At 41.2% G+C, this 25,880-nt stretch overlaps 1 protein-coding gene across 1 annotated transcript in view; it reads right to left on the bottom strand.

Annotated features, from left to right (window-relative positions):
* Positions 1-593: 593 nt before the first annotated feature.
* Positions 594-25,880, bottom strand: part of HTR3B (5-hydroxytryptamine receptor 3B) — a 51,237-nt gene continuing 25,950 nt past the window's right edge. Inside the window, exons 4-10 of the mRNA XM_088789850.1 lie at positions 13,150-13,194; positions 12,714-12,823; positions 12,134-12,303; positions 11,390-11,547; positions 2,028-2,238; positions 1,709-1,891; positions 594-1,023 (exon numbers count right to left, since the gene is read on the bottom strand). Coding sequence (XP_088645976.1) covers positions 788-1,023; positions 1,709-1,891; positions 2,028-2,238; positions 11,390-11,547; positions 12,134-12,303; positions 12,714-12,823; positions 13,150-13,194 — 1,113 coding nt within the window. The 3' untranslated portion in view covers positions 594-787. The remainder of the gene's footprint in view (positions 1,024-1,708; positions 1,892-2,027; positions 2,239-11,389; positions 11,548-12,133; positions 12,304-12,713; positions 12,824-13,149; positions 13,195-25,880) is intronic.

A 25,880-nucleotide genomic window follows, 5' to 3' on the forward strand; every position in this document is an offset into this window, starting at 1 on the left:
TTTTGTTATGACAGCCCAGGTAGACTAATACAAGGATAGCAGATAATAAACTCTTCTAACCCAAGGGCCATGTGTTAAGCGTATTGCTCAGCTCAGTGCCTCACACATGGTATGTGTTGACTAAATGCTGTGCTAGGTTGGGCCTGGAAGCCTTGGCACCTGGGAGTCCCTCCAATAGTAATGCACTGCTGAGGTAGCACAGAGGAAGACGGACACAACTGGGATAGTAGAACAAGAGCTTCAGATATGGTGGGAATTTTGTGTTCTGGTTGATACAAGGTTGACCTCAGAAATCAAGTCAAGTGAAGAATGATCTATGACTAACTTATTTTGTATTTTCTGGTGCGCCTAACACAATGCCTGGAACTTAATTGACACTCTATAAAGGTTTTGTTGAATGACACTGAATAATTGAGCAAGACAGGACTGGGAGATGGAGGAATCTTACACTTAAAAAAAAAAAAAACCCCTGCTGAAATGTACATATATGCTTGTATATGCCTCAAAATTTTCTAAAAGAGTGCTAATAGTGAACACTTTTGGGGAGTAAACAGGGATAAGAAGGCAGGCTTACTTGTCACTGCATTTCTCATACTGTGTATGCATTTTCATCATGATTACATTACTCCTGGGTCATTCAGCAGCTCACTAGGTGTGCACACCTGAACTGAATGAAAAGAGGCCACAGGGGCTGGACAGCTTTTTAACCCACCACACCTCCTTTCCAATTTCAACCTTCCTTGCATGCTATGAGAGCACGTGGACTGAGACCAGCCAACTTCAGTCTTCACAAACCACTCCACAGCACCCAGAGGGAGCACAGGGTGATGGTGTAGAATCCCAGCACAACAAGGTAGCCTTGAAAGAGCAGCTGGTCAAAGCGCTCCAGGAGGACCAGCCACCCAATCTCCTGTTGGTCCACTTGGTCTTGGGTTTGGAAGTAGTTGCTGATGGATTGCAGCTGGGACAAGACTTCCTTCAGGGTCCCTGACTGATCCTGGTGCTCTTGACAGACAGTGGCTTCTGCGTGAGAGAGGAAAACACCCCAGGTGAACCAGGGGCTATCAACGTTCCCCCTGGACTTCCCACTGAGGCCGATGGCCTCATCCTTTAGGGAAGGTTGTGGGCAAAACTGGGCAGTAGGTTCAGTTGGGGTTGCAGACTCTCTCCCTACCTGCTGAAAAGAGGCAAGATTGTGCTGAAGGAAGCCTTGAAGAACATGCTAGAACTGTGTCATGTAAGTAGGGTGTCTAGGCTACATCCATCCAGGAGGTTTTCTGAGCTAGGGGCCAGCCTGTGTTGACTCATTTGGAGCTTGAGTGGCTGGGATGATTCTTAAACCTCTTCCAGTTAAGCAACTAGAACCCAGAGATATACACATTGTGCATGGGTGCGCTCACTAGAGCTCTAGTCTAGTATTCTGGGGCAATGGCTCAGTCACTTTAGGTAATTGGTTGAACCTAGAATATAAAACAAGCTAAGGGGATGGAGGACCTGACCTCCAAGATAAAATGAAGCTTTCTGGAAAGCCAGCAGGCGGCGGCCTTCAGTCCCCAGAGAAGTAATGTAAAATGCAGCGCAGAGGCTAAGAGGCAGGTGTTTCAAATTTTTCACACAGCCCGACACATGGCTTGGTGCTCCACCAATGGGAACTGGTGATGACAGTGACAAAGCAAGACAGGGTAGGGACCTCAGGCTTCTCACAAACCTGTCACCCCAGCAAGCTGAGCTGTGGGATCCATTCTAGGCCCATCAGCATCAGTGTCCCCTCGAAGGCACAAGAGGGGCCACTCCTGCCCACTGCACTGCTCATCGTGAAGGAATTTGACCAACAAGATGGATTTAGATAAGCTGAGAACCAAGAAGGCCATGCAGACTGTGAAGAAGACACCTGAGGGAAGGAAGCAGAGGAGGTAAAATTAGCTGGAGTCCCGGGGGCCTCTTCCCTCCCCCAGTCTGAAGTGCAGCAGTGGGTCTTTCACAGGAGTCATGTAAAATGGGTGTTGGGCAACCCCGAGGCTGCTTACCAATCAGAGGGGTGCTTGTTGCGCTCCGCGGCATCTCGTCAGACATGTTGACCCTGAAGACGGTGTAACCCACCAGCACGCTGGTCTTGAACACAATTCTGGCACGGCACGTGGGGGGCAGGTAGAAGCTGCCCAGGTCCACCAGCATGAGGAAGATGCTGGGAATGAGCAGGCTCACAACGTAGACCAGTGGGCGCCTGCGAATCACCACCTGGCCAGGGACAAGGGTTCTGCTGAAAAGAGGGTCTAAGCTGATGGACATCTGGCCAAACCCACAGCTAAGAACTCGCCCTAAAGCCCCAACATTTTTGCATAATGTGAAAAGTCTATGTAGTTTAGAAATAGGAATCTATTTTGTGGTTTAGAAAGTAGAACAAAATTCTTCAAGCTTTTACATAAAGCTAATATTAACATTAATAATTTGTCGTGCGGGAGACCCTGCTTGCTGCGCCATTTGTCATGCAGGGCGGCCTGCAGGGTCTCTGCTCCCGCTCCCCACATAAGAACGCAGGATATGGTGAGGCCAAAAAGGAACACCCACGGAGCCATAGGTAGGGGAGTCATACCACTACCGTCTCTCTGGAGGCTGGGTTCACCGGACATGCAACCTGCTGTCCGTTTTTCTGCCAACCGACCGACGAGTCTCCTCCACTCCCCTCGACTCTGCTCCTCTCCTCTCCTCGGCTCTCCTCCGCAGCCGCAGCGGTTATATTAGCGGCTAATTGGCTAACTGGCTACAGCTGACGGCCATCTACCACCCGAGCCAGCACCTTTCCACGTGAGGCTGAGAGCCTGTAAACTACTTTCTGGGGCTCTGTCCCCACATAATTATAATAAAAAGAAGAAGCTACCATTTAGCATTTGTTGTTTGCCAGGCACTAGACTAAGTGTTTCATATGTTTTGTCCTAGTCAATCCTCACAACTCTAAGGGCTGGATATTATCTCCATGTTACAAACAGGGAAACTGCGATTCATACAGATGCACTTGCTTGTCTGAACTCACACAGCTGGGGAGTGAGAAACTGTTTTAAAACCAAAATCTTTCTTCTTAAACCACTTGTTACTCAACGTATTGTATTATTTTTTGGTTAGTCTAGCTTCTTTCTTGGAATGCGAGCTCCTTAGCACCTGTGTGCCTGTCGAGTCTGGGCAGGAACAAACAGCACAATTAAATTGGGAAATCTGAGGAGGGCTTAATGGACTGTTTACAAGGTGTGAGCAGGGCATAGGGAAACCACAAAAAGGAGGGCAGTGCTCCAGGGATTTGTGGGGACTGGATGAGCTGTTGCTACCCTTAGGCCTGAAGGATCCAAGGGCTGGGAATGTGACTGGGACCTGAGGAGAAAGCTATATGGAGAGGGCTGCTGGACAGGAGTTGTGGCTTCCTCTTAGGGACACAGCCAGCCTGGCAGCGACTCCACAGAAAGGAAATGGAGAGATAAGCACCCCATTCACTCCAATCTTCTGTCACTGCTCTCCCTGGCCCCTATTGGCCAAACATCACCAGAGATCCCAACTCTGCAGGCCCCAGGTCAGTCTCCAGGAGCACAAAGCAGGAGGGGGGGAAAGTGGATCTGTGTCAGGGCCAACTGAAGACATGTAACATGGCCAGCTGTGTGGCTGGGCATACAGAGCTGCTGAGTGGGCTTTGTAGCAGAGAATTTGAGTCTCATAAAATTACTATGATTATTGTAGCCGTTTGTTTTTTTTTATACCTAGCTTCTCTGGGATGGTGACTGGAAGTATTTTTAATAAACACAAACTATTGTTACCCTTCCTGGAGAGAAACCAGGTAATGACAGGGCTGCTTCCTCCACCAGACAGTGGACCCTTTAAGGATGAAAGCAGCAACTTTTTTTAAATCCCTCATAGAGTCAAAAATATTTTATAGTGGGTATTCAATAAATGTTTACCGAGCAAATCAATGGTCTAGGCCCTTTCCCCCTTTGGATTTGGGGGGAAAAAATAGTGTCTGAAATCTCCCATTTCCCTGATTCACAAAAACAATTGAACATTTTCTACATGTCAGAGAGCGTGCTAGATGCATGTGGTGTGATTTATTTAATTCTCACTGAGAGTTTCTTGGCAGGTAATATAATATCCCCACTTTATAAATAGTAACAATTAAAGCTCAGCTCCTTAAGTAAGGTGAGTAAGTGGCAGAGCTGGCACATGCCCTGCATCTTCTGATTCCAAGCCCAGTTCTTTTTCATACAGCATAGCTATGACTCTTGATCTGACCAGACCTCTGAGTGGAATTCTGCATTCTTCTTCCTTATCTTTGTCTCCTGCTCTGGAAGAGAAGCAAGATAAAGGCCAGCAGTGGTGCAGAAGGTGGCAGGGTCAGAACGTGGCTGTGAGACCAGACATCACCTTGATGATGAGAGTGGGGGTGGGAGATAGCCGTTGGGTCTGAGTGCATATCCCAGTTCGGTGGAGCTTGACAGGCCAGAGCTGTTTGGCGGATAGTAGTCTGGCTGTTGTCTCTCACATTAAACATAATTGGCTGCAAATATCTAAACCAGAGCGACACTCACTGCTTTGCAATAATTTGGTTAAAACACATTTCTACCAAAGTGCAATCAACAAGAAAAACAACAACAAAATGAACTGTCATCAACCTGCACCTCACTAGCTCCCTTCGTCATGCTGTGACTGAGCTGGCTGTGATGGCGGGGCGGGGGCGGGCAGTAAGAAGGGAGCCAAATGGTTAGAGCCCATGGGGGTCCTGAATTGTGGGCACAGCCTAGGCTATTGGTGACCTGGCCACAGGAGACAATGGTGGGGTGATGACCAAGCTTGCTATCTATGGTGGGTAGAAGCAGAAAACACCCTAGAGACTTCATGACGGGTATTACATGAAGGGGACAAAAAGAAAAAGAATACACCCGAAAGAAAAGTACAGGTAGGCACACTGGTGAAGTGGAAAGAGTCCAGATGTAGTCAAGGGAATAGGTTCCAGAGCCCCTAGGTTCTAAGTGCCTACATGTGCTAGTTTGAGCGACCTCAGGTGACGTATCAAACCTCTCTATGCCTTGAGTTTTCCTTCTTAAAAGAGCAGTTTACTTTCACCTTGCCAGGTATCTTGGATAAAATTGAGATTAGCTGTTGTACTCTTTAAATAAAGTTCCTATGTAAATAGCACGTGCACAGATGACTTCTCTCCACCCAGAGGCTGATGCAGAGAGTGAAGGTAAATCTGGGCCAGAACCAAGGATGGGCAGTGTGGCTCCTCAGGGCCCCTGATTTCCAAGAACGTGCAGTTGCTGGGGGAGAGATGTGGCAAGAGCTAAGAGGTTGAGGGGCAGGCTGGCCTCATGGGCATTCAGTCTGTGCAGCTGCACAGAGCCCCACACTTAGAAGGGTCCTGCATCTGTTTAATACTCTGCTGATGCCATTTTGAAATTCTTAATAATTTTGAACAAGGGCCCTGGATTTTCACTTTGCACTAGGCCCCACAAATTATGTAGCAAGTCCTGTCAGGAGGATATTTCTCACTGAATAGCAACAGTAGCTGAAAGTAGAGGGGAAACATGTAGGCACAAGGATAGACAATTAGCTTCGGCTATAACACAAAGAAGAAATCTCTCCTGTCTATGTTTGGCTTTTTAAAAGATAGGCCCTCAAAAACGACCTCATCCATTCTCTTACCTTTAGCAAGGATGTCCCCATTCCTCAGCCAGACCAAATAGCACCTACCGTTTTGGTTTTCTTCAAGAACAGAGGATCTGCCCTTGCCTCTAGGTTAATTTAGGGGCGATGTTACCTATGGACTAGGCTAATTTTATTACACAATTTGCAGAAAAGCTTTGTTTTCATGATCTCATTTGATTCTCAAAGCCCTTTCGTCCCTTGTTCAAGAAACATTAATTGAACATGAACAGAGTATCAGGCACTATTCTAAATATTGTGGGTAGGACTGTTAATAGGACAGGTCCCATCCTTACCCCTCTCCCCTGCTCTGTCTTAGGGAATAAGGAACCAGACTCTGGTGGTTAGATGTTTCACAAGTCCACAGATGGAGAGGAAGTTTACCCCAGAACGGACCATATCCAGAGTCTATGCCTGATTTAGATGATGAGACTTGGATCTTTTTAAGTTTATATTTAGATGATATTTTGATCTTAAGAGTTGAAGGTGGAATTGGTTAAGATATTAGGGGATGTTAGGTGTGGGGACAGAGCCAGGAGTACAGTTTCCAGGCTCTCGGCCTCAAGTGGAAAGGTGCTCACTCAGGTAGTAAATGGCCATCAACTGTGATTGGATGGCCATCAGCTGTGGCTACGCGAGCAGAAAAGTGGAGGGATAGCAAGAAGATGGTGGCTAGCAAGCGCGGATTATAGTTAGGATGGCAGGTTGTGGACAGTGTGGCTCCAGCCTCCAGTGAGACTATAGTGCCGCCAGTGAGAATATACTGGTATGACTCCCCGATCTATGGCTGTGGGTGTTCCACTTTGGCCTCACCATATCCTGCGTTCTTATGTGGGGAGCGGGAGCAGAGACCCCACAGGCTGCCCCGCGTGACACATGGCACAGCGAGCAGGGTCTCCCGCATGACATTAGGATTGGTAGAATGTATGTTACATGACATTTTGGAAGCCAGATGGTGGCAGAAGTTTCTGAGTTGAATAATGCCCCCCAAGAATTTGTGTCCTTCCTAGAAGTTCAGAATGTGACCTTATTTGGACATGGGATCAATTAGTTAAGATGAGGTCTTACTGGAGAAGGTGTGCCCTTAATCAAATACAACTGGTGTCTTTTTAAGAAGAAAAGAGACACACAAAGGAGCAGGCCATGTGAAGATGGAGGCAGAGATTGGAGTGATACATGTACGAGCCAAGAAATGCCAAAGATTGCCAGCAACCACGAAAAACTAGGAGACATGGAACAGATTCTCTCTGAGTGCCCGAAAGAACCAAATCTGCTGACACCTTGATTTCAGGCTTCTGGCCTCCAGAACGGGGAGAGAATAAATTTCTGTTGTTTTAAGTCACCCAGGTTGTGGTACTTTGTTATGGTAGCCCTAGGAACCTAATATAGGTGACTTGCCTAGTAACACACAGTGGACAGGTGCCAAAAAATGGACTGGAGTATACTGCATTACGTTTAGTTGTGTGTCATCATCATATAGAATTAGGCACATAGTTTCTGGAGTCAGATTGCCTGGGTTCAAGTCCAGGCTCTACCAGTTACCCTGTAACCTTGGGTAAGTTACTTAACTTCTCTGCACCCCAACCCAACCATTGTAAACAGGCAGATACTTGAAACACCCATCTCACAGAGATGTGAGGATTACATGTACAAACTCTTAAAATGGGGCCTGACATAGAGTAAATGCTCAATTTGTGGTGATTGTTATCATGTCTTCCTGGGAAGATTTTGAGGGATATGATAGATATCAACAGACTTGTTTTATTTGTATTTGTGTCCTCATTACTTACCACTGAGGCTGGCACAGACAAGAGTTCAAAAGATGCTTGTTGAGTTACACTGTAGTCTATTAATAATGCTACTTGTAGTTCCATGGCGTGGGACCATGGAGTTTACCAGAATGGGGCTCTCCTCCTGAGGTCAGCCCTCGAGGGCTACCTCTCTGCGGGTCACGCCGGAGGCAGCAACCCCTGCTTATTCTGCGGGAAGGTATGTCACCAGCTCAGTGAGTCACTGCTCTCTGCCAAATTGTCCCTACCTAGAGCCCATCATTTCTAATGGACTAACAGAGCTGGTGTCTTTAAATTCCACAGAAAGGGGGGGGGGGAAGCACTTTAGTTTCAGTCTGTGTTCTCCATTAGACACCCTTCAGGTGTTAGCAATATTATGCCACAATTTCATTATCCATTAAAGCCAGGTAATAATAAGTACACAAAGGTATTTGGAGCCTATTGTTGTTAATGAAAGAGATCAATCTAATTCAGAATGTGTGTGTGGAGAGCTCCTTGGAGATGGAATAGGCCCCAAGGTTAGCCTCTAATTGCCTCCTTGATGGTAGACCCCACCAGTACTCAATTTTGCATGACCGTCTTTATGACATACTTGGAATTTTGACACCCAGACTCACGCTTCATACAAAAGCCCATTTTCCTCTTCTCCCAAGCCCCTCCCAAGATTCCCAATTCCTAAGAAAGAATGGGAACATTGCTGTCATTTACGCAAGATCCTTAAACCGGAGTGAGAGTTCCTCGAATTTGGACCATGGCCTGGGCTGAATTAGCACGAAGTCCATGATTCCAGGATTATTTGAGTGACCCTGGAAAAATTTCTAGGGCTCTAAATTCTTCTCTCTCTCTCTCTCTCTCTCTCTCTCTCTCTCTCTCCTCTCTCTCTCTCTCTCTCTCTCTCTCTCTCTCTCTCTCTCTCTCTCTCTCTCGTGCTGCTCAGAAGGATCTTCTCTCAAGTTTAAGAGCTGCACAATGGATATCTCAACCAAACGGCACTACCCTAAACTAGAAGGGAAAATTATGTCAGAAAAAGAGGATAAATGAGGCACCTTTCTTTCCCAAATGCCCCTCTGCATTTTTCTGGAAGTCCCCTGTGCGGCCCCTCAATTCCTGCCCAAATGAACTCTTTACTCAGTGTGTGGCTCTGTGGTTGAACTCAGTTTAGTTCCCACAGCTGTCCATGCTTTTCCGTCCAACATGAGTTCTTAAATTTTATTCCCAGCCCGTCCCACTTCTGCCCCTTAAAAAAAAAAACCCCAAAATGCCACCATGGAGAAATTGAATGCTCACCCTGCTGTTTCTGGGAACCAGCATGTCCCATAATGTATTGGAAGAAATCTCTCTCATGGCTGCACACAGACATCCTGTGTGCACACAGGCAGAAGTCTGTGCTCTGGGTCCCTTGTGGAATGCAGCCCAACTCCAAAGCATCAGTGGTGCCCTCTGATAAACAACATGTGTCCTAGTGCCAGCAGATATGACTGCACATTAGCTGGAACTAACAGGGCTCCCGGAACATCTGATTTCGCTTCAATGGCAGCAGGGCACATCAGGCCCAGGGCGAGGACATATTTAGAATAGACCATTGTTCCTCCGGTCTGCCCCACCTCTCCCCAGCTGCCTGCTGGGTAGCCTGGACACAGCGGGTGAGTAGATTAAGAAGGAGATGGTCCTTTGCTGTTAGGCCTTTGGCAGGCCCAATGTTCGAATGGAACCGGGCTCTAAATTTCACATCATTGCCAGGGTCTGTTGAAGGACATCCGGGTGCCTCAGTTGCTAAATTTGGAATAGGATATCTGACATGGAGTAAGAGAACATGAGCCCAGCCACGGTGCACAGAGCAGGAATGGGGAGGCGTAGAGGCTGAGAGCTCAACAGAGAGAACTGGAACAGTCACTGAATTTCCTTTAAGCTCCTGAGCCTCGCTCCCTGCCCTACTGAATATGATCTGTGACTCTACTCTGCATTCTTTCCCTGCTCTGTTCCAGAGAGCCAGGGTGGAAGCCAGCCTTGATAGGTAACCCACCTGAGCCCCCAGGGCAAAAGGACTCAGGGGAAAGCTCGGAGAGCATGAAATCGTATTCCTGCCTGACTCCAGCACATCTCAATGTAAGCACTATAAATGGACAGGAAGGATGCTGTGAAGAGAAAAAGTATTGGGACCATGATTCCTGATATACAGGGAAGCCTCTTCTTCCTTAAATAATCTTTTACACCTGTGTTCATCTTACTTAAAATGGAGCAAGTACATCGAAAACCTTGTCCACTCTTGAGAAGACAAATTAATACATAGGGTGAAGGGTGATGTGTATCTACAAATAATGGCTGCTCTATAGAAAGAGTGTGTGTGTGTGCGTGCGCGCGTGCACGCGCGAGTGCATGTATGTGCACACGCACGCGCACACACGCACACACACACACACACACACACACTCCTGTTTACCTGCCCCATCTCTCGCCTCTGTTCGTCTCCTCCGTGCAGTGTAGGTAATGGTGTGTGCAGCATTCTCCAGAGTGCTTGGTAGGTGACTGTGTTCCACCTTGCACGTGCTACTCCCTCACATTTCCCTTTAATGCTCTCCATTATTCGGGCTGCATTAATAATGTTTGCGGGCTGATATCTTTAAAATTAATGAGGTGTTTACTCTTAGCCAAGAAACTCATTGAAATTAAAAAAGCTTTTTTTCCCTTCCTTTCCCTTGCTTAAAAAAAAAAAAAGGTGGACAAACAAGCCACAATGCAAGCAGAATAGGCAAGAACCCAAACCCCACCACTAGGAAGGTATGAGTTGCAATTAGCTAGTACCTAGAGTTATACATTAGTCAGGTTCAATCCACAGCTGTTTCTAAGAGGCTCCAATGTAAGCTGCATACAACACTTTTTAACCAATGGAGGTCATCTGTGCCCTCAATAATAGCTTATTTCATCACCACCGCCCATAGCACCTTAGTCTAGTCTGAATTTTCCTTCTTATTCAAAAGGTTTACTTTCAGGAAAATTCATCTTGTGTGAAGTACTCTTTACAGTCCCTATTTTTTCAATCAAGTCCATTACTGGGTATAAAAGATGCCCCCCTCCATCTCCAAACTATCACCACAACTAGCTGACTTTGTGCAGAAAAGCAGAGCTGAAGTCTAATGATGTTCGTCTACTGGTTGCATGAACTTGCTGCAGCCCACGTGTCAGGATGGTTTGCCAAGAGGGCCCGGGAAGGGAGAATGGCTGTCTCTGGAGGGCAAAGCAGTGGGCTTCACTGTCTGCACCCCACGACCCCCCAGGGCCGTGCTGGACAAATTTCCCTATGAACAGTGCAACCAAGAACATTCCTGGTGGTGCATCTGAGAAGTTTAGGTTTTCATCACCTCCTTTTAGGGCTATTATAGTCTCTGATCCGAAAACCACCAGTGGCCTCTGAGGATCCTGCAGGTGATTTGTTAGTTAATCCCTCAAGATATTCAAGTTAGTAATATGGTAATTGTATGCATATGCATCTAGAATTAATAATGTACTCTATTAAAAACAGGACAATAATGTTAAAGAGACCCTCTTCTCCCAATTTTTTGTTGTTGTATATGAGTTTTGTTTTTTTTCCTTAGTGTCATTTGGAAGTGAGGATGTTAGCATGTACTGAAGAAAAGCTTGAGGATTCCTGCTGAGGTAGGAGGTTCAGGTCTCTGGGGTCTGAAAACCATTCTTTTTATATTCATGTGTGGAGTATCTATAGCAGAAATCCAGGATCTGTGACTGAACCTCTGGCCTCTGATTTGACAGAATGCAAGTGGATGTCCAGAGCCATCTGAATCAGCTATTCTTGGATGACAATGAATGAGAATATGCAGTAGAACAGAGATTCCTCAAAGCAGCAGAGAAAGCCAAAGATTGCAGAGAAGGGAGCAGCAGGGACAGGAAGGAGAAGGACCTACGTGAAACCGAATCTGTGCGAAATCTCCAGCGCTGTTCTGCAGGATGTTGTATGTTGAGGACACAGAAAGAAGTTCCCACTCACTGTCATTCAGAAATGCCTTTTTGTCTTGCTTAATGTCTTCTCTGCGCCTCAGCAAGTCCAGGTCTACGTCTTCCACTGGAAACAGCAGCAACAATTGACTTCCCGGACAGAGCGAGGTACCAACATCAAATCCTTCCTTTCCCTCCCGCCCCCACATATAGTCCTGAGATGGGGTTCAATATAACCATTTCAAATTAGGGGTAGAGGGAGGAATAAAATTTTTCTAGCCATAAAAACAAAAACACAAAAAAACTACCACTTAGGGTTTGGATTCCACTATCCTTAGGATGATGGAGCTGCTCCTGTGATTTCTATAACATTCTCAGTGACAGTGGAGGCCTAATAGTGTATTTCCAAACCAGCAGCAACAATGGGCTATACGTCTGGGAACACCACTGTACTTGGTCTGAATTATAGCAGGAGCCAAATAACTGTAAGAAGAGATTTAGGTTTGTAAAAAGTCAAGTATGTGCAAGAATAAGATAAACCTGAAGAGTGGCATAATATAATTTTACATATAGAGGGTACAAAAAAATATATATACACATTTTAGATAACATTGCTTAAAATGTGTATACATTTTTTGGCACCCCAGGGGGTATGTGTGCCAACCCAGCACAGCTATGTTTCCCATTAGAAAACTGTGTTTCTCATGGTTTACCTGTGTGCAGAATGCTATTGAAGGTTAGGCTGCAATTCTGGACATCAAATGGAAAAGCGTATGTCTCTAAACTGCATGCAGAGACCACCTGGATGGATTTAGAGTTCTTAATGGTCCCCGATGAATTCACATAAACATAGGGAAGATCAGGTAATCGTTCAATGTCCACACTATATGAAACGTAAGAGACGTTGTTGTTACACAGAGAGCTCTAGACGGTTCAATACACAGAACTGATTATGAGATGGTAGTGACCATGACACCCAAGACTGGCCTAGAAGTGCAAAGACAGAATCACTTTTCTCTGAGATAATTCACCCCAGCGATGACAACCTCACAAATTAACTCACTTGCTACAGTTAGAACACAAACATAATCCATGAGTAACCTCAAGTATTAGTAATCAAATCTGTATCTTAAAATATGTCAACGTATGGTACTTTTAACCAAATATTCCAAACAATATGCTCCTCTTCAAGTTGAGAAACAACAAATAGCAACAATGAGTGAAAGTAGGCAGAAAGTGGCCTGAATATTCTAAGCTGTCTCAACCCCACAGAAACATACCCAGCACACTTACAATTCATTGATGATGATGTCAGGGGCCCAGATGGCACTGAGAGGTAGGGATATCTCTCTAATATCATCAAACATACTGGAGTTCCAGGATAAAAATTCATCATCCCAAACCTGTTAGGAGGAGCCAAAAAGGCAACTTATCAAAAAGAGGCAATGTCAACCTCACCAAAGAACTGAAGAAGGATTTGGATGAATAACCCAACTGACCAGCCTGTTGGTGCTATCTATTAGGGGAGAGGACTTCCCATCCAACTCCTAAAGAAGGTAGCCTCAACCAGAAACCATGACCATTCACTTACATGGATTCTAATAAATTAGGTTTGCTGCAGACCAAAGGAACTATAAATACAAATATATTATCTATTCCTTAGAGTAGTAATATTTTTCAACAGATCAAAATCAGGAGTCTAGCATGCATGGAAGGAAAAATCATTTACCTCGCGGTACCATACACTTGTCTTTAATTTTTGATTCTGTGCATCCTGCAAAGAAAATACACACCAAATATTAGCATATCAGTAAACCAAAGCTCTATTCAACAGTATGACAATCCACAGGAAGAAAATCAAATCTAACTAAATAATGCTGATTTTGAAAACTACCTGACTCTTCAAGATCTGAGTATTTTCAGTTCCTGTTTATTACACACACCTGTCGCTATGACTTTACTATGTTATCTATGACAAAATGGCACTTTGACAGCACTTGACATCTTGAACGATTTGCTAATCTCTTTCCCACTCTAATTAGTTACTCTGCCATTAATCAGACTAAAAAATGATATGTAGTCTTAGCCAATTTGGGCTAAAAAGATGAGGCCAAGATTTTATTTGTAATCAAGATATTATTCATACTCTTTCAATGAGTGTTATCTCAGCTGCTATTGGCAGCCATTCCTGTTACCTTATGTTTGGATTTCTCTTCTCCTAAAACAGACTGAATGAGCTTATGTAAATGAAGTGTATTTTTGATTATATAAATAGATGTGATGTCCCACGTCTGCAATGACTCAGTGTTTTCTTTTTAAAAGATGCCTGAAAACAACAATCAAAGATGAAAAAAAATTTTTACTACTTTTTTCACATCTAACCTAGTAAAGAAATTAAAAACTACTATGTTCTTAGGGATTAAAAGAAATACCTTATACCATATACAAACATTAACTCAAAATGGATCATAAATCTAAAAGTAAGAGCTAAAACTATAAAATCCTTGGAGAAAACACCGGAGTAAATTTTTATGACTTTGAATCAAGCAATGGCTTCTTAGATATGACACCACTAGAACAAGCACAGGATGAAAGGACATCATCAAGAAGTAAAAAAAACAACTCACAGGGTAGGAGAAAATATCTGAAAATCATATATCTGATAAGGGGCTTGTATTCAGCATATATAAATAACTCTTACAACTCAACAACAACAATAAAAACCAAATTGAAAAAGGATGAAGTGCTAAAACAATCTTGAGAAAAAAGAATAAAGTTGGAGGCATCATGCTCCCTGATTTCAAACTATATTACAAAGCTATGGTAATTAAAACAGTATGGTATTGGCACAAAAACAGAGACATATCAATGGAACAAAATAGAGAGCCCAGAAATAAACCCACACATACATGGTCAATTAATTTACAACAAAGGAGCCAAGAATATACAGTAGGGAAAGGATGGTCTCCTCAATAAATGGTGTTGGGAAAATTGAACAGCCACATGCAAAAGAATGAAACTGGACCCTTATCTTACACCACTCACAAAAATGAACTCAAAATGGATTAAAGAATGAAAGTATGACCTGAAACCATAAAACTCCTAGAATAAAACATAGGCAGTAAGCTCCTTGACATAGGTCGTGGTGATGATTTTTTGAATCTGACACCAAAAGCAAAACTACAGCAAAAATAAACAAGTGGGACTACATCAAACTAAAAAGCCTCTACACAGCAAAGGAAACCATCAACAAAATGAAAAGGCAACTTACTAAATGGGAGAAAATAATTGCAAATCATTTTTGCAATATCTGATAAGGGGTTAATATCCTAAATATGTATATATAGAGCACTCGTACAACTCAATAGGAGAAAACAAAAGAAATCTAATTTAAAAATGGGCAAAAGATCTGAATAGACATTTTTTTTCCAAAAAGGACATACAGATGGCCAATAGGTACATGAAAAGATGCTCAATATTGTTAATCATCAGGGAAATGCAAATCAAAACCACAATGAAATATTACCTCACATCAGTTAGAATGACTATTATAAAAAAATACAAGAAATAATGAGTGTTGGCGACAATGTGGAAAAAAGAGAACCCTCGTGCACCCTTGTGTACTGTTGGTGAGATTGTAAATTGGTGCAGCCACTATGGAAAACAGTATGGAGGTTCCTCAAAAAATTAAAACTAGAACTACCATATGAACCAGCAATTTCACTTCTGGGTAGTTATTTGAAGAAAATGAAAACACTAATTCAAAAAAATACGTCTACTCCCATGTTCACTGCCGCATTATTTACAATAGCCAAGATATTGAAACAACCTAAGTTTCCATTGATGGAAGAATAGACAAAGAAATTGTTTTTACACACACACACACACACACACACACACACTGGAATATTATTCAGCCATAAAAAGAATAAAATCATGCCATTTGTGACAACATGGATGGATTTTGAGGGCATTTTGCTAAGTGAAATAAGTCAGACAGAGAAAGACACATACCGAGTGATCTCTCTCATATGTGGAATCTAACAATCAAAAACAACAAAAATCCAAGCTCATAGATACAGAGAACAGGTTGATGGTTGCAAGAGGTGGTAGGGGAGTGGGAGAAATGGGTGAGCGTTTTTTGTTTGTTTGTTTGTTTAAATAAATTAAATACAAATTTTTTAAAAAATAAAAGAACAACTTGATTTTCAATCACAATAAAAGTTTAAGGGCTTTGGTAAAGCACTGTAAGTCTTAGTGATTGTGAGCAGCCACTTACAATACAACATTAGTTTTCCAAATGATAATTAAATTTGACCATAAAAACTACGACTATTTGAGGAGAAAGTGTTGTAATAAACAAAACTGGAAATTTTATATTTCACAAGAAACTCTTAATATTAAAAACAAAACACTCAAAAGGATTCAAAACACTCAAAGCCTTTACAAAGGCTTTGAAGGTTATGTGCTTTATGTAACGTTTATTGACTTCTTGGTTAAAGACATATTCCAGTTGATTTCTTTTTAACTCTGAGGACAAAATTCAATTTCTCTATGAGAAAATCTCATACAGAGAAAAATGGACAAAGGACTGAATAGACATTTCTCCAAAGGAGATATATAGTCATGCGCTGCTTAACAATAGGGACACATTCTGAGAAATGTGTCTTTAGGCAATTGCATCACGGTGCAAATGTCATAGTGTACACTTACAGAAACCTAAGTGGTATAGGTGACTACATTCCTAGGCTTGCAACCTGTACACCTGTTGCTCCTAGGCTACAAACCTATATAGCACATTATTGTACAAAACAACACAAGACTAAATCAAGCACAAGAGAAAATGATGCAATCAAGAAATGCAGCAAACATGAGCTGTATGAGGCTGCTGCCTCATTATACCACGGCATAATGTTTTACAGCAAATTTTTTTTAAGTAGAAATAATATACTCTAAAATAACAATAAAGGGTATATACAGTTAATACACAAACCAACAACATAGACTTATCATAATCAAGTATTATGTACTATACATAATTGTATGTGCTATACTTTTATATGACTCTCAGTGCAGTAGGTTTGTTTGCACCAGCCACCACAAGCACATGAGTAATGCGTTGTGCTATGACATTACTAGGGAATAGGAATTTTTCAGCTCCCTTATACTCTTATGGGACCACTGCCATATATACAGTCCGCTGTTGACTGATACATCGTTATGTGCACATGGCTGTACAAATGCCAATAAGCACATGAAAAAATGTTCAACATCACAGCTATAAACCAAATTATGGATTTCCAAAATTTCTGTGACTATATTTGGAGATAGGGCTTTCAGGAGGTAATTAAGGTTAAATGAGGTCATAAGGGTGAGCTCTTAATCCAAGAAGATTAGTGGCCTTAGAAAAAGAGAAAGAGAGAAAGAGCTCTCTCCTTCATGTGACGAAATAGTGACAAGGCAGCTTTCTGAAAGCCAGTAAGAGAGCTCTCACTAGGAACCAAATTGGCAGGAATTTTGATCTTGGACTTCCTAGCCTCCAGAACTGTGAGAAATAAATTTTTGCTGTTTAAGCCACCCAGTCTATGGTATTTGTTATGGCAGTCAGAGCTGACTAATACAATCACTAATCATTAGTGAAATTAAAAATCAAAACCACAATGAAAAACCACTTCCTATTCATTAGATGGCTACTATTAAAAAAAAGAGAGGGAGCGAGAAAATAACAAATGTTGATGAGGATGTGAAGAAATCTGAGCCCTTGTGCACTGTTGGTGGGAATGTAAAATGGTGCAGCTGCCATATAAAACAGTGTGGCAGTTCCTAAAAAAATTAAACATGGAATTACCATGTGGTCCATCAATTCCATTCCTTGGTATATATACAAAAGAATTGAAAGCAGGATCTTGGACAGATATTTGTACACCCATGTTCATAGCAGCATATACACAATAGCCAAAGGTGGAAGTACCCCAAGAGTCCATCAATGGATGAATAAACAAAAGTGATATATACATACAATGTAATATTATACATTCTTAAAAAAGGAAGAATATTCTGACACATGCTTCAACATGGATGAACTTTGAGACATTATGCTAAATGAAATGACCAGTCACAAAAGCACAAATACTATGTGATTCAACTTATATGAGGTACCTTAGAGTAGTCGAATTTGTAGAGACAGAAAGTAAAATGGGGGTTGTCAGGGGCTGTGGGTGGGGAATAGGAAGTTAGTGTTTGATGGTCATAGAGTTTCAGTTTTGCAATATGAAAAGATGGATGGTGGTGATGTTTGCAAAACAATGAGAATGCACATAATACCACTGAACTATACATTTAAGAATGGTTAAGAGAGAGACAACCAAGATGGCACAGTAGGTAAATGCTGTGCCTTCTCTCACATCCACATCAGAATTATAACCAATCTACAAAACAACCATTATTGAGAATCGCCTAAAATCAAGCTGAACTGAAGCCTTTCAACTAAGGACTTGCAGAAGAAGCCACCTCCAGACTGGTAGGAAGGTCAGAGACGTGGAACTGGTCCCACACCTGCGTGTGACCATTAAAGATTGGGAGGGCTACTTTGGCTGTGTGGGTCTCTCCAATCTCCTAAAGGAGTGAGAGATCCCAGCCCCACCCAGCCCAGGGGTCCAGTGCCAGGGAGAGAAGTCCTTATAGTTTTTGATTGTGAAAACCAGTGGAGATTGTGACTGAATGACACTGTGGCTACACTCCCAGGAGCTCCTCCTAAAGGGACTGCGCACAGACTTACCCACCAGTAGAATCACTCACTCTGAGTTCCAGCACTGGGGCAGCAGCTAGAAAGGCAGCAGGGACTAATGGTAGGGAATTGAGTTGTGTGGCTTGGGACCGGGGCTGAAGAGGCGGCTTTCTTCTGGTTGGGGGAGCTGGCAGAGGCCATTGTTTTTTTGTTGAGCCCTCACCATTCCCACCATGCAAACACAGGTGGCCACCATTTCTGAGTCTCCGCCAATAGTTCACTGCCCTGGTGATTCGAGACCCAGCCATGCCCAACATTTGGGGACACTCAGGCTGCTTTCAATGGCTTTTTCACGCAGACCACCAGTCTTGGTCATGCTGCACTTTCCTAGGGTCTCTCAAAGGTTCACAGAACCCAGAAAAGCGGCATCTGGCTTGAGTGTGTCCTGTACCTCTGGCTGAACAGCCCTAAGCTGGCACTAGTAGCAGCCAGCCTTGGTTTGTGCCTTGGCCTCTCAAGGCATTTCCAAGCACAGCACGGGCAGCAGACATCTGCGGATTTCTTTCTGCCTCCTGCTAGGTAGCTCCAGGTGGAATACGAGCTGTGGTTGATGTAGACCTACAGCAGATCCCCTCCAAGGTAGCGCTGGGGCTGGCACCGCCAATGGCCAGCTTCAAAACGAGCTGGAGCATCACCCAGCCACCTCCAAGATTATGACACACCCATGGTGTGGATTGGGCAGGCACCAGAGTCTTGCTGAGGCAGATCCTGCTCTGTAGGATCAGCCCCTGCACAACAACTCTTCCACTGTAGTCAAGGCCAGTCCTAACCACCAGTGAGCCCAAGGGTCAGTCCCTCACACTGATGTGCAACTATCAATCAAGGCTCAACTACAAGAGGAGGGCACACACAACCCACACAAGGGACACACCTAGAAAGTTTGGCTCAGGTGACCAGAAAGATTGCACCACTGAACCCCACAGCACACCTACTACATAGGCCACTCTACTAAGGCTGGAAGACATAGCATCCCTACCTAATACATAGAAACAAACACAGGGAGGCAGCCAAAATGGGGAGACAGAGAAACATGTCTCAAATAAAAGAACAAAACAAAGCTTCAGAAAAAGAACTAAGTGAAATGGAGATAAGCAATCTATTAGATGCAGAGTTCCAAACACTGGTTATAAGCATGCTCAGTGATCTCAGGAACAATTTCAACACAGAGATAGGAAGCATAAAAATGGAGATAGAAACCATAAAAAAGAACCAGTCAGAAATAAAGGATACAATAATGGAAACAAAGAATATATTATAGGGAAACAACAGTACATTAGATGAAGCAGAGGACCCAACCAGTGATGTAGAAGATAAGGTAGCAGAAAACACCCAACACCCAGAAGAGCAAAAAGAATCCAAAAAATTGAGGTGAGTTTAAGGGGCCTCCAGGACAATATCAAGCATACCAACATTCATATTATAGGGGTACCAGAAGGAGAAGAGAGAGAGCAAGGAATTGAAAACCTATTTGAAGAAAAAATGACAGAAAACTTCCCTAACCTGGTGAAGGAAATGGGCATACAAGCCCAGGAAGCACATAGAGTCCCAAACAAGATAAACCCAAAGAGGCCAACACCAAGACACATCATAATTAAAATGCCAAAGGTTAAAAATAGAGAATCTTAAAAGCAGCAAGAGAAAAGCAGTTAGTTACCTACAAGGAAGCCCCATAAGACGGGCAGCTGATCTCAACAGAAACTTTGCAGGCAAGAAGGGAGTGGCAGGAAATATTCCAAGTGATGAAAAGCAGTGACATACAACCAAGATTGCTCTACCCAGCAAGGCTGTCATTTAGAATTGAAGGACAGATAAGGAGCTTCCCAGTCAAGAAAAAGCTGAAGGAGTTCATCATCACCAAACCTGTATTACAAGGACTCTTAGAGGGACTTCTTTAAGATGGGAGGGGGTAAAGGAGGGGTGAAAGGGGAGGGATTAAGAAGAGAAACTGGTTGTTACACAGTAGTCATGGGGATGTAGGGTATAGTATAAGGAACATAGTCAATAATACTGTAATGACTAGGGATGGTGCCACATAGGTACTAGATGGGAGTGGGGTTGGGGGCAGGGTGAAAAAGGTGAAGGCATTAAGAAATACAAGTTGACAGTTAATACAGTATGGGGAATATAATCAACAATGTTGCAAAGATCATGTCAGGTGCCAGATGGACACTGGACTTACCAGGGGGATCACATCATAGACTGTAGATGCCTGACCAATGCTCTATACACTTGAAATCGAAGTAGAATAATATTGAATGTCAACTATATCTAAATATATAGGTGTATATAGTCACGGGATGTGGAGTACAACATAGAGAATATAGTCGATGGTATTGTAACAGCTGTATAAGATGTCAGAGGGGGTAGTAGCTTGCGGGGTGGGTTATCACTTTATGAGGGGTTTAAATGTCTAACTATTACGTTGTTTCATACACCTGAAACTAATTAAAAATAAATTTCAAACAAAAGAATGGTTAAGAAGCAACTTTTATGTTTTGTGAATTTTATCACAAGTGAAAAATAATAATTAAAAAAGTGAGCAAAGGCCTTTAATAGATATTTCTCCAAAGGAGATAAACAAATGACTGCTAAGCAAATGAAAAGATGCTCAACATCATTAGTCGTTAGGGAAATGCAAATCAAAACCACTATGAAACACCACTTCACCCGACTAGGATGGCTACAATGAAAACGACAGAAAATAGCAAGTGTTAGCAAGGATGTAGAGAAATTGGAGCCCTCATACATTGCTAGTAGGATTATAAAACGGTGAAGCCACTTAGAAAAACAGTCTGAGAGTTCCTCAAAATATTAAACATAGTTACCATATAACCGATTAATTCAACTCTATGTTTATAACCAAGAGAAAAAAAACTGTACAGAAACGTTCATAGCAGCATTATTCATGATAGCCAAAAAGTAGGAATAACCCAAATGTCCATCAACTGATGAATGGATAAATAAAATGTAGTATATCTATACAATAGAATATTATTCATCAATAAAAAGTAATGAAATACTGATACATGCTACAACATGGATAAACCTTGAAGACATACGCTAAGTGAAAAAAGTCAGTTATAAGAGACCACTGATTGTATGATTACATTTATACGAAATGTCTAGGATAGGCCAATCTATAGAGACAGAAAGTAGGCTAGTGTTTGTCTAAGGCTGGGGGAGAGGGCTGGGGGGTGGGGTGTGAGTGCTAATGGTATGGCATTTCTTTCTTAAGTGATGAAATGATCTGGAATTAACAGTGATGATTGCACAACTCTGAATATACCAAAACCCACTAAATTGTATACTTTAAATGAATGAATTTTGTGGGTGAATCATATCTCAAAAAAACAAAAAACCCTGCTATTTTAAAATATGAGTTAATAAAGAAAAGGAAACCATTTTTGAAGACATTTTCAGGGAATGTATAGGTAAGAGAGCTGATATAAACTATTAATGAAATCTCCTTAAATTCATAGTTTCAATTCCTTTCCATACTAAAAATTGCATCCCTTTTAGAAGAGAATAAGAGAAATGGAAAATTCAAGATGAAGACATGTGACATAAAATGTGAAAAGCATTTCTCCTGCTGACTTAGGTTCAGAGCTAAGAAATCATTTAGATAACCTTTGTATTTTTATAATATTTAGTACAATATAAGTTTTAGTAAAATAATAGAGTTCGGGGAGTTGATGTCATGAAAGCAAATAACTACTCCATTTTCCTCACCCAATAGGGTATATTAATGTAATTATCCAGCCACACCAAAAATGTATAATTTTTGTACATAGGGTCCAGACTACCATTCTCTTCAATCCAGATTGGGTGGCGGGTTGGAAGATTTCACTGGTACTTATTTAGTCCATGTGGATGGTGTACCTGGAATTCTGCCATACACAGACTGTGAGACATATACAGGATAGCATCATTTGAAAGAGAAATAATAAATTTTTTAGATTAAAGTTTCCCCTTTTTGCAATCAAGAAAGCACGTTGCTAATGAACAAGCATTTCTAGGCATCTTGAAAAAGAAGGGATTGTGAGCAAATACGGAGTGGCCTTGCTTTAGTGGCTCTACAGAAGTTGGTCTGAGTGAACTTGCTCTACAGATTTTTGTGGACTTCAAATAGATATTTGGGAAAGGCAGATTTCAAAATAGTACACTGAGTGAAAAAACTGAATTCACAAGTATTTTCCCAAGGAACAGCTTGAAGGAGGTACAGAGGGGACTCCCAGCCAAGATCTGCTATGGAGGGGTCCTGGCAGTTGAAAAAAAGACCTCTACTGAGATCCCAAGCCTAGGTGACACCACCTCCTTCCAAGTGTTACCAGCTGAGAGATCCTAAAATAATAATCGTGTCTCACCCACAAAAGCACAAAAGGCTCAGTTCTATTTTAGGCTTAGTTGCAATCAATGAGGTTTCCCCACAAATAGAGGGAAGAAAAAACAAGTCCAAATCAGTTAATATCACTAGAAAATATAGTTGTTAACTACTCTTTCACAACAAATACACTTTTACATTTATGAAATGTCTTGACCTGTCTCTTTATCACTGTCACTGCCAAGTTGTGACTGTAGCTCACTGACTTAAGTCATGTGGCTGAAGAGAAGGTCTCTATGATTTAATGTTTTATTTTCACTTTATTGTTATTCTGTTGATTCTTATTAACTGCCATGTCGAAGCCTTAGCTCGTTTGTCTCTTCTTGCCCATTGCTTTGTCATATTGTATGTAACAATAGTTTTAAGAATTTCTTTTCTAACAAGAATTTCTTTCTTATGAGGGTGTCTGGGAGGATTAGTCATTCAGTCCTAAAAAACACAATGTCAAAAAGGAGTTTGAGGCTAAAACGGAAATCTTTTTTTATCAAAGGAAACAAGTTTCTCAATGCCAGCTGGTGAACATAATTGGTTCTCTAGTGGCATTATTCACAGCTTTCCCTCTGTGTATTTCTCTCTCCCTTTTTTCTTTAGATACCTTCCATCTTGCTTGTTAAAAGCAAAGGATATTTCAGAGAATTGGAATTCATTAGTCTTCCTAACAGAGGGAGTCTATTTAGATCTAAATTGGTGGTTAGCAAATATACAGATAATTTCCGCACATTTTTATTTATCTTTCCCAGTTCCAAAGACTATAGAAACAGATGCCTCAACGTCTGGCCGGGAGGCTCTAGTCAATGGACTGGAATACAAAGGTATCTGGGATTCCGAATTGACAAAACTCAATAGAAACAAATTGAAACTCTTCACTGTTGAGTAGATTATCTCTATAATCAGATTTCCCTAAGGTACTCATAATACCCAGAAATTCAAGACAGGACTGTAGTCTTTCATATAAACAAAACAAGAGGCAAAACATTATAATGGAAGTGAGATGCAGTGATGAAAGCTGGGCTAGAAGCGCTTCACTCCAAACAAGAGTTGCTAGCAGTTCAGTTGCTGGCAGATGCACCCAACAAGTTATCTATTCACATTGGGAGTGTACTTGTCTGAGCAGAATCTGTGAGTGATTTTATCAAATCCTTCAAAACTAGCTCGGCCTTTGGAACAAACTTTAGGCTTAGCCCACCTGAATGCAATACTGACTTTTGCAAAGAGTATTCGACTAAGTCGCTTGTAAAGAAATCCTACAATAAGTAGTTACATATTTTCATTAATTAATTAGTTTGTTAGACAAATAAATATCTATCCAGTATCTCTGAAGTAAGATATATTGTGTTGCATATTGTGGGGAATATGAATATGAATAAGAAAATCCTTCCCTCAAGTAGCTAATTAATAAATTAGGTATGTGACATTTTAACAAGTAACTATGTGCATTGAGAAATATATAGACTTGAGTGGATTTAAAGAAGGAGACGTCACTGTTGGCATGGAGAGTTAAAGGGAAATTCTTCCAGGAGCTCAGATTTGAAGGACTATAATATTTTGCAGATGGAGAATGAGAGGAAGACATTCAGTGAAGAAAACAGCAGAATGAATGGCCTACAAGGAGGAAACAACAAGGGGTTTAGTTTCAACGTAGTATCAAGTACATGTAGACAATAAACTTAAGATAGTAGATAGGGGTAAAAATAAAGGGAGGGAATATAAGATTTTTCCGGCTTTCTGAAGGAAAGTTTGCCATATCCAATATCCAATAATACGATATATCTAATATATTCCAGTAAAAAATTAGTATATTCTACAACAGTGGAGAAATACATATCTTTGAAAAAATTATGGTGTTCTCCTTAATTACCATAAGGAATCTGATTTTCTTTTCTTTTATTAAAGTAGGAAGAAAGGGTTAGATAAAAGTTTTTAATTTGATGCAGTTATTCTAAGGGAAAATACTAAGACATTACTTCTTTTCTATATTAATCTCCAAAAGCCTTTAAAAAGGAAAGTGAGCAATTCTACTTTCTATTAATTAATATGTAGTTAGAAAGTGGAAGGATGAGGAGAGACCTATAATGTAGTTTTAATCCCATACTCAAGGCTGATTATTCCTCTGCCCTGAGGTTTCACATGACATGGTTCATATCATGAGTCTTTATTTAAATCATGCTTTTTTCCATTGTACAATGTCTGATATAACCCAATGACAACTAAACAGCAAGGACTAACATTTCTTAACTAAGTGAAGATACAACCCCAGGAAATTAATTCTCCAAAATTCTAGTCCAATATCCAATTAGAAAAGAGACTTAAAGGAATTTCCTATTGGAGTTTTATGTAAGAAAGACTAAATCTTTTGCAGTAGAGTTGGGTATTTCCTGGCATTTAATTAAACAATGTTTTCTAGAGTCTTAGATCTAGTACTTTTACTAGTGTGAGTGAGAAAATAAAGCTAGGACAAGTAAAATTATTTGCTAAAAGGGGGATTTTTTGTGTGTAACATTTAAGTTTTCCTGTTTATGAAGAAATAATTATTAGGGGTTTATCTAAGATGTAGGAAAATTATTCTAAAATAAGTTGTATGAGACAAAAAAAATTAAAACCCTGTTATAACATATCAATTATACTTTTATTTTCAAATTATTTTTTTATCAACTGCAATGCCTAATTCTCAATCAGAAAATCAGAATCTATGATTCATAGCACAGCATTCAGATATTAACATAGAAAAACACCTCCATTAAAATAGATTAAAGAGGAATTAGTAAATTATTTTAAGAAAATACATTAGAATAACAATGTATTGTGGGGTATATTATGTACATAAATGTAGAATTGAGGACAAAAGTAGTACTAAAAATGGGGAGCAGGTAAATGGGTTTTTACTGTTGTAAGATTTGTACATTTTATGTAAAGTGTAATAACATTAATTCTAAGTACATTATATTAAGTGAATAATGGATATGGAAATCTCTAAAACAACATCTAAAAAATAACATGAAGAGGTATGTTAAAAAGTCAATAGAAGAACTAAAATAAAATATTAAAACAATTTAATTTACCTAAAAAAAGGTAGGATAAGAGGAAAAGAAGAATACAAAACAAAACAAAACAGATGGGACAACTAGGAAAAAACAAGATGGCATTGGTAAATGGACAAAACCCTTCAACCAAAAAGCACAGATTGATAAGTTAAAAAAGCAATATCCTAGAATACTGCTCAGCAGCAAAAGGGATAAACTATTGATATGCCCAACAACTTGGATGAACCTGAATGGAATTATACTGAATGAAA

The sequence above is a fragment of the Rhinolophus sinicus genome, chromosome 14 (assembly GCF_057876585.1).
Source record: "Rhinolophus sinicus isolate RSI-liver-muscle chromosome 14, RSI-T2T, whole genome shotgun sequence".
Classification (NCBI taxonomy): Eukaryota; Metazoa; Chordata; class Mammalia; order Chiroptera; family Rhinolophidae; genus Rhinolophus; species Rhinolophus sinicus.